General features: G+C 51.9%; 2 protein-coding genes across 2 annotated transcripts in view; both read right to left on the reverse strand.

Annotated features, from left to right (window-relative positions):
* MONBRDRAFT_36329 (uncharacterized protein) overlaps positions 1-4,839 on the reverse strand; it is a gene marked incomplete at its 5' end in the record, with an annotated part of 9,008 nt that extends 4,169 nt beyond the window's left edge. The window contains 11 exons of the mRNA XM_001744237.1: positions 150-1,258; positions 1,372-1,667; positions 1,790-1,990; positions 2,117-2,163; positions 2,270-2,392; positions 2,704-2,833; positions 2,941-3,035; positions 3,376-3,450; positions 3,541-4,085; positions 4,447-4,536; positions 4,809-4,839. Coding sequence (XP_001744289.1) covers positions 150-1,258; positions 1,372-1,667; positions 1,790-1,990; positions 2,117-2,163; positions 2,270-2,392; positions 2,704-2,833; positions 2,941-3,035; positions 3,376-3,450; positions 3,541-4,085; positions 4,447-4,536; positions 4,809-4,839 — 2,742 coding nt within the window. The remainder of the gene's footprint in view (positions 1-149; positions 1,259-1,371; positions 1,668-1,789; positions 1,991-2,116; positions 2,164-2,269; positions 2,393-2,703; positions 2,834-2,940; positions 3,036-3,375; positions 3,451-3,540; positions 4,086-4,446; positions 4,537-4,808) is intronic.
* A 1,307-nt stretch (positions 4,840-6,146) lies between these two features.
* On the reverse strand, positions 6,147-8,520 carry MONBRDRAFT_790 (uncharacterized protein; the record flags this gene model as incomplete). The annotated part of the gene is made up of 9 exons (XM_001744238.1): positions 6,147-6,268; positions 6,416-6,679; positions 6,805-6,900; positions 7,005-7,140; positions 7,271-7,417; positions 7,595-7,717; positions 7,803-7,892; positions 8,004-8,143; positions 8,301-8,520. Coding segments are annotated over 9 exons (1,338 nt in total), but the record flags the coding sequence as incomplete, so codon positions are not given.
* Between the last annotated feature and the right edge of the window lie 735 nt (positions 8,521-9,255).

The following is a 9,255-nucleotide window of genomic DNA, read 5'->3' on the forward strand; positions in this document are numbered from 1 at the left end:
TCGCCGCCCTCCAATCCACCACGGCGCGGTGGAGGCAGGTCGAGGTCCGCAAGTTGCTTCAATGGCAAGGCTCCACTCGGCGTGAAGACATATGAAAGCTCTGTGCAGCGCTTCCAAAATTCAGCAAGCTCCGAGTCTTGATCCTTGACCTGAATCAAGCGGGAAGCCAGCTGGTGGGTGAGCGCGTCGGGCTCCTTTTGCAGGTTGGACGCGTAGGTACGGATGAGATGCTCGATTGCGCGCAACCACGGAGTCGTTTGAGCGGCAGGTATCAACTCAAAATCGCTGAGTAGTGGCCCCAAGCCGCTGGTGCGCAGGCGTCCTCGCAAGTAGCCAGGTTGCTGCAAAAGGTGCATCAGGCCAGCAGCACCATTCGCCGCATAGGCGTGTCGTGGCAATGTGTCGAAGGCAAACGCTTCCTTGGGAGTGTCAAAGACGTCATCGTCTTCAGGATCTAGAATGGCTTCGTAAAAGTTGGCCAAAAGGAGATGCAAGGCTTTAACCTCCACTTCATCATTTAGGTAGCGCTGTTGCACAACCTTGAGGATGGGTTCGTAGGCAATTCGCAAAACTCCGCTACCGCTCGACACGTACATGCGGATGCTGCTGTAAAGACGTGAGTAGGTGGAAATGCGCTCAGATTTGTACTCGTAGGCTTCGAGCAAGGCAACCAGGTGCTGTTCCAAAATACCTTGTGCTGAACTGCCAATGAGGCTCAGCACAAGACGGACGAGCTCTTCACCGTGATCTTCCTCCAAGCGTACGATAATAAACTCGAAGAGCGGGGCCAATGTGTGTGGAAGCTCTCGAAGATAAGTCGTGACTTTCTCGTACACGCCAAAGGAAACCAGCTCAGAGGCTGCTCCAAGCAAGTACAGTGGATTGCGCGCTTCCTCCTTCAGCATCAGCTCCTTCATCTGGTTGCCCAGCAGGCCGTTGGAGTCATCCTCAGTCAGCTTTTTGTGGTAAATGTCGAGAAAGTTGCGCACAAGCTGTGCGCCTTCGTCATCAGACAATGAGTCCACAGTCACGACCTTGGGCGACATCCGCTGGAGGTTGCGATAGGTTGGGTGACCCTCCGTAGTTGAAAGAATGACTTTGACGGTTGATGGAAGGGATGCAGAGAGCCACTCCATTCGAAAGCTGTCGTGCAGAGGCAGCAGGTTTTGCAAACCATCGATAAAGACAATGACCCGATCGGTCGGGTTCTTGCGCTTGCCTGCCTCGGACAGTATGCGCGCCCAAGTACTGCGCAGGCCTAGAGCATGCAGCAGAAGGGCGAGAGTCAGGAACAAACATGGCCCCAAGATTTGAGCCATGGACGAGGTGGACAAAGGTTTATGCAGGTATGCCTAGGGCTTGATGACTAACCAGAGCCAAGCTTAACGTCATTCAAGAACATTGGATTAAGCGTCACCTTTGACAGGGCCAAAACAAGGTAGCGCAGGTCGCTTCGGAGGTCGAACGAGCTCGGGTTGATGCCAACGAAGAGTTTGACAACAGAGTAGTTTTCATTTTCTTCACAACGAGCAGCCAACTGAGCCATGAGGGCGCTCTTGCCAATGCCTGACTCGCCCGTCAGAACCAGAGGCGCAGTTGCATCACTGGCCACATAGTCAAGCAGGTCGCCCAGCATCTTCTCGCGGCCAACAAAGCCGTGTCGAATTCTAGCAGATGTTCCCCCACCCGTGCAACAGCCAACCATTTAATCACTGGACAAGCAAAGAAAAGAAAGGAAGAAGAAGAAAAATCAACAAATCATGTGGATATCATGCAACACGAAACGAACCGCCGAGAATGAAGTTCATGCTGAACTTCCAAAAGGTCTTGTTCGTCCAGCTCGCCCGTGTACGCAGGATATTCGGCGTCAATGGCTGCGTACAAAAGATTGAACAACTTGTCCGCAAAGAAATCCATTTGGCCGACAGAGCCTGTTCCAAAGCGCTTGCCATTGGGCAAACGACCTGTTTCCTTGACCTCGATGGGTTCTCTAAGGAAGAGAAAATTGATGTCATACAGCCAATGAGGTTCGAACACGCCGTTTGTTGTTGGCAAATAAAAATATTTTGGCATTTCATCGCTCGTACTCAAAACTGAATAGGCACGCACGACTCACCCAGGATGATAGTCAAAGCTGATGGCACGATCAGTAGCACTGCGAATCTGATGGCCCACACAACCACCAGTCACACATAAAGGTCACCAGAGCACGTGAGATGCAAGAAACGCAATGAGGCTGAGGCTGAGGCTGATGGAATGCATCACTCACCTGCTTGGTCAGAGTTTCTAGATCTTTGCGGTATTGGGAATAGAGCGGCGTTTTTGTGTACTGATGCTCGACCACGGCTGGGATATCCGCATCTTCTGGCTTGTATTCAAAGTCGAAGATCCACTGCCAGTCTGATTCAACGTCTACGCGAGTCCAGTGTTTTCAACGCTGAGTCTCGAAGACAAGTAACACGAAGAAACAAGGTTTCACAAAAGTGAGCCCCTTCAAGATCCTTACTCTTGATAAAGCCGGGGTCGCGAAAGGCAAAGAAAGCATGGGGCTGCTGAATATTGGCTCCTTCTGGGCCCAAAACAGCATGCCAAACCTTGAACATGACCAATACACGCAGGCCCAGCAGCATGAGCTCGCGTGTATTGATTTTCTCGCATCACTTTGAATCAACAGCACGCGATAAGAGTCGGAAAGCAACGCACCTCCATGCTGGTGATGGACAGGCCGGCGGGATGCTCCTTCTTGACACCGGTCATCCAATCAAATCGATCCGGCTCGTTGAAGTCAGATGGCTTGTTGAATTCGGTTTGAACCCAGCCATATCGCTCCGAGCTGTCGAAAACAAAAAGGAGATGAATCATGTTGTATTCGTGACAAAAGCGGCATGAAAAGATCAAAACGCATGCCTTGTGGCCTCGAGGTAAAATGGCTACACTAACCGCAAGCCGAGAAACCATGGCATCTCATTGGGGTCGTTGCGACACCGATCAATTTCGTCCAGACATGTGCGCTGGATCGTGGTAGCTTGCGATTCCTCGGCAGAAACACCCCAACCTAAGTAAGGATGGTGAGATGGTGAGAGCAAGCAAGGACGGCGAGTTGGTCAGAGCGGAGAAGCCGCAGTCGTGGGAACGAGGACAGGGTCACAAGGTTCCGAAAAGAATCCGAGTATACCCACGTAAATCCACAGGGATGACCTGAACATCGCGGTCACCGAGTGCCTTGTTCAAGGAAGGAAGAACCTAATCACGATCCGTAGGCAATGAGATGAGAGCAAACCAGGTGCCCAGTTCACGATTGTAGGAATGCAAGTGGTCGTAATGGCAGTCATCCCACATGTGGCAGCACTGAGGTGCATCAAAGCATTTGCTCACCTTGCGAATGAGCGTGTCACGTTCACTGTGTGTATCCACAAAGGTGGACGAAATGAAGAGACGGATGGTGATAACCTGCCAAGCAAGCGAGTGGTGTCAAGGCATAGACTGAGCATGCATGATCAGGCAGCTCTGAAACGGGCAGTTGTCAGCAATTGGAAGTACCTCGCCACGCAAGCGTTCTTTGGGAACGACGTGCTCCATTTTAACAAGCTCAGCACTACCACCCAGCGTGTGCTTGCGAGCCAGGCCTGCATGGCACAGCTGTCGCTTGCTCATGGAATTGATGCGACTGATGCGGCGTCCGGTTTGTTGAGCAGAGCCTGCAGGCGAAGCTGGTGAAGCAGCGGGCGAATCTGAGACCACTGCAGACGCTTTCGTGTCAGCCTTTGTAACGGAAGGGCTGGTAACTGCAGGCTCGGGCTTGGGTTCGGGCTTGGACTCGGGCTTGGACGCGGGCTTGGGCTCGGTCTTGGGCTCGGTCTTGGGCTCGGTCTTGGGCTCGGTCTTGGGCTCGGGCTTGGACTCGGGCTTGGGCTCCGTCTTGGGCTCCGTCTTGGGCTCGGTCTTGGGCCCAGTCTTGGGCTCAGTCTTGGGCTTCGACTCGGAGGTAGTTGCAGATTCGGGCTGCTGTCGAGTTGATGCCTTGGGCTCTGAGGCCACGCTTGCACTTGGCTCTTGAACTGAAGCAGAAGCCGATTGCGACGGATCTGTAGTATGAGCCACCGAGCGTGGCGAATTGATGGCACCCGAAATCGGGTTTTGCTGACTAGCACCATTAAGGGCCATCCAGCGCTCGGCCTCAGCCTGAGACTCAACATAGCATGCAAAAGCAGGAAGCGACTTGTGGGTGAAGACAAGAAGAACTTCATTTGCAACAGCTTTTGGAAACTTTGCTTTGCCTGTCAGCACACGCACATACAACACACACATGAGTGGCTGGCACAAGTGCTTTGCCTGGCTGGACTGTGGCAGAGAATGAGAGAAGATAGACAGACTCAACGGGCAGACAGCCGGAGAGAAAAGAAGGGCAGAAAAATAGAGACTGAGAGACAGAGGGAGAAACTGTACCTCGGCAGACCTCGCCAGTCACAACTGCATCGTAAGTGAACTGGCTTGTGGCTTTGCCCCCTTGCTTCGCATGCACGGTGGCACTGCCGCCTGTGAATCGTGCAAATTTGAACAACACGAACGGAAATGAGCGATCCTGGCCATGGCATGATCAAAGCGCAAGGAGAGAAAGAAAAAGGCGCCCTTGACATGCGTGCGCGTGCTTGTGAAGGGACGCACCAGAATCAGCCGTCAAGAAATGCTTCTTCCATTTCTTGAAAACACCCTTGCCTAACGCCAGGGCCACAAGGTGAGCTGCATGTGGTTTCCACACGATCAAGAACAAGACAAGCAGCAGAGCTGATTGCTGAAGGAAACCTTACCGAGGCTGAAGACATCGCCCTCGGTCGCCATGGCGGGCGTCGTGAACAAGATTGTCTGCGCTGTAACCGGCTGAGAGTGCATGAATGAGAAAGGGTCGACTCACGATTGAAATCAAATCAGTGTGTCACAGGCGCGATCGCAGCACAAACAAGCGAAACTCGAAGCACTCTTTGAACACCTAAGAATCAACCCTGAAGGCGCAGGGTGATCCCCAAAGAGCCATTTCCATCACAGGCCAAACAACAGACGCTGACCTGTGCTCCGTGAGCTTTGAGCCGGGTTTTTGATTTGAGCGTCGCGCCCCGCCCCCCTCGCGTCAAACGACCAAAGGGAAAACATAACGCCAGCTCACCACACACACACACACATACACACACACGCTTGCTCTCTCTGTCTGTCTGTCTCTGTCTCTCTGTCTCTTGTCTTAGTCTCTCTGTCTCTGTCTCTCTCTGTCTCTGTGGCTTTTTGCTGTTTATCGTCCCTCTCCCTCTCTTCCTCTCTCTGTCTCTCTCTGTCCCCATCTCTCTCCCTCTTTGATTTTTGATGACTTTTTTCTGTTTGCTATTTTTGGTGGATGTTGTGTTTTTTTTGGATGACGACGGACATTCTTCCCTGCATGCAAGAGGGTCAATTCGAAATCGGGAACATAGGATAATGGGGTACAAGTTGATGAACGGAACAAGTGGCGCTCGGCTCAGCCTAAGCAAATGATGAGACTTGGTGCAGAAAGGGTCATCTAGTCACCCGAGCGAGCCTCAGGGTTGTGGGGCTGCTTGACAAACCACATGATTGATCTCGAGGTACTGGCAAGCAAGCGTTCCATTGGGTTCAAATCCTTCAGCACATTGCACAGCACAGGTTGCACCCTCACTCAGGCCAGCCTGCCCGTTGCAAATGCCCGAGGCATTCGCGATTGGTGGGAGAGGATAGCAGAAAGGCGGCGGTTGGATGGACGCCGCAAGCACCGCGCCCACGACAAGCAACGCAATGAGACCTAGCAGCAACAAGCAACGATTCCGACGGACTGCCCACGGCAGATCCCGCCATGCCAGACTTTGAGATACCCGTATAAAAGTATCTTGCTCCACAGGCAACAGCAGAGCTTCTGGATCCCCGTCGTCTTCTTGAGTCACATCTTCATCCCCATGCTCTGGATCAGAACCATCATCGGGCTCCAGAACTGGTTGCTCACTGCGTGGGTGGTTCAGTGATGTTTCCGAGTCAAATGTGACTTCAAAAACACGACCATCCGGCTGGCACTCAGTGCCACACTCTGATGGAGTGCTCATCTCCTTCAGCAGTATAGAAGGCGATAATGAAGATACTGGCTCCGCAGGGATCTTTGCGCGTTCTTGCGCCATCTGCGCCTGTTCTTCCCAGTTCAAGGTCGACACGCGCACTAGCATGGCAATAGTTTGAAAGGCAACTCCAAGAAACATGGCCATCCATAAGCCACGCACTGTTGTCCCATGTGCATGTAAGGAAACAAGCGGAAGATGCATAGCATGAGTCAGCGAGTCCTTTCAGCCAACGGGAAAAAACGACAGCACCACCTCGCCCTTGACCATCATCATCATTTCGCCCATCGGCACAAAATCAGACTTACCACCCATGTGCCCTCGATAAACAAACAGATAGATCGAAGGAAAACTAATGCAGTAGTATCCGACTGCGTTCACGATGGCACCAAAGTATTGAAGGCCACAGCCACGCAAAATGCCTGACAGTGTGCCTTGCGTGTGATCAGCAAAAATGAACGCGACCAGAATCTCAATCACACCGGCCACGGCATCAATGACTTCCGCATCCGACGTGAACGCCCTCGGTATCAATTGCCGAGTCAGAAAGAGGGTGATTGACAGCATAGAGGCTTTGGTAGGGAGGAATTAAAAAAAAAATCAGTTTATGAGGGCAAGAGCGGTAGTTTAGTGTGAGAATAGCAAACATCAGACGGACACGGTGTAGACCTTCAACAGTCGTGGCAGTCGGACATACATGTCAGCAGGATAAACCCTGCACAGGACCAAGCTGCTCGTTTGGCTGCTTGCGGCTTGTTGCCACCAAGAGCATTGCCGACCTGAACGCTGGCCGCTATGACGCCAAACGGCACGAAAAAAAAAAAAAAGAAGAAGAGCACATCAGGCAAGGGCGAGCGGACCGATGTTTGCAGAACTTCAAAAGCCAAAGGAGCTTACCCACGCCAATGCCCAAAGGAACCACAAAGAGGAATCCGGCCAGCTGCAATGTGATCAGTTGTGTGGCCAGAAACACTTCCCCCATCGTTCCAGCGATGACTTGAATGATCTCGAAAGACCACCATTCGATGCACATCTGCTCAACATCACGATACGACCAGGCAAGTAAGTGGACCCGAAAACAGCTGACGTGTAAGATGCAAAAGTGGGGGTGAAAGCTGATGAGTCGTCATTTGAATATCCTCAGATTGTGTGACAAAACGTACCATCAGCATGCCTGGAATGGCAAGCTTCAGAAAAGGAGACCAGTCCAAGAAAGCACCCGCCGTCCAGCCTGTCCAGGTGCCTTTATAAAGTCGTGTCTTGTTGATGTAGGCAAGCGAGATGAACACACCTATCCAAGCTGTGATTGCCTGTCCAGTCCATCAAAGCAAGGTTCAACACAAGGAAGCAAGGAGAGACGAAAAGGAAGGCCAGTGAGAATACAGGATCACCTGCGACATGACCAAAGTGTCCTGCCAATGCACCAGTGCGTTCATCTCGAATTGGCACGTGAGTCAGAACTCCAGAAACGGTTCAAGGCACGCTACCTGAGCAAGAGCGGCACCAAAGGCCCCTAATCGGAGCCCGCCAATCAGGGTCCAGCAAATTGGTAGGTTGAGGATGTTGAGCACAATTCCAATGACAAAAAGCGGTTTGACAATCTCCAACGTCTGTGGATCAAGCCGATGCATATGTATCAAGGCGTTGCTCAATTCAACGCAGACGGATTGACGTATACTAAAAACGCATTTGCACCTGAAGATATTTCTGGATGAGCACATTGAGGATAGCAGCTGGCATGAAGAAAATACCGGCTCGCAAATACTGAGCAGTAAGCTGCGCCACCTTTGAGTCATGGGCATGCATGCCAGGACAATTGGCACTCGCATCAGCATTGCGATCAATTCTGGGACAAAATCGCTGCTCAGCCCGAAGGATGTGTGATGAGACACTTACCTTTGGATCTTGGTGCAGTGCCAAAAGAACGTTTTCGCCATTGAGAAAGATGGTCCAGGCTGGAAAGCAGACAAGTCCCACGATGATAAGGGCTCGGATCATGATGAGGCCGACCAATTGATTCTGCCCGCCTCCGAGCGCTGCAGAGAGCCACAAACGCATGCAGAAGCAAAGAAGACAAGGAATTCCAACCAGTAAGATACGAGATGCGCACAGAGCGATGACAAGGTCGGTGTATGAGCAAGAACACATGGCGCATTTGGCTCGCACAGTGGAGGAGGAAAAGCAGGCATATACCTTGAGGAGCGAGGGTGTCCACGGCAGAAGCAAGACCTTGACTGATGGAAAGGCCAAAGATATTGAGAATGCTGGCACCGAGACCGGCGGCGTCAAGGGCAGCCGTTTCGTTGAATTGGCCAACAAAAATAGTGCTCACCAACTGCAACAAAAGTTGCAGCAGCAAGGTAAGAACAACGGGCCAGGAGAGCTCGAATGTCGACCGCAACTGCGAAAGGAAGCTGGTGCCAATGAGCCCAAGGCCTGGCTCAGGCAGCTGCGGTCCTTCCTCGGATGCAGCGCTATCATCATCATCATCATCTTGCTGTCCAAAATGAGGTGACAAAACTGCTGTGTCCACACTTGTCTCCGCGGTAGTGTCACCATCACCGGCATGGCCCGTGGCTGCCATGGTTCTCTCGTGCTGGGCAAATGACACGCTTGACCTCGACCAGCTCCAGGCCACATAGAAAAGTGCCAGCTACCTTCAGCTGTCTCAACTGGCACCACCAGAAGCCCAGCGGCCCCACGGCTGGCGTGGGTGTCGCCGTTACCAATTACAAAACGCTCATGCAAACGCAATGCACATCGATGTTGTTGCTAAACATCACCGTCATCAGCGCCGCCGATCCGTCGTCGTGGTCGTCGTGGTCGTCGTCGTCGTTCGTTCGTACGTTCGTTACGAAAAAGTGAACTGGCGAACATGTCCGCAATCACACACACACGCGCACACTGTATGGATTTCTCCTCTCTCTCCTCTCTCTCTTCTCTCTCTCTCTCTCTCTCTCTCTCTCTCTCTCTCTTCTCTCTCTTCTCTCTCTTCTCTCTCTTCTCTCTCTCTCTCTCTCTCTCTCTCTTCTCTCTCTTCTCTCTCTTCTCTCTCTTCTCTCTCTCTTCTCTCGATGTGCTCGGTTGTGTCTTTGCTGTTTTTTATTCCTTTCTCGAAAAATAAAACTTTTTTTCCCTTATTAAATTT

This window comes from Monosiga brevicollis, genomic scaffold (assembly GCF_000002865.3).
Source record: "Monosiga brevicollis MX1 MONBRscaffold_5 genomic scaffold, whole genome shotgun sequence".
Classification (NCBI taxonomy): Eukaryota; class Choanoflagellata; order Craspedida; family Salpingoecidae; genus Monosiga; species Monosiga brevicollis.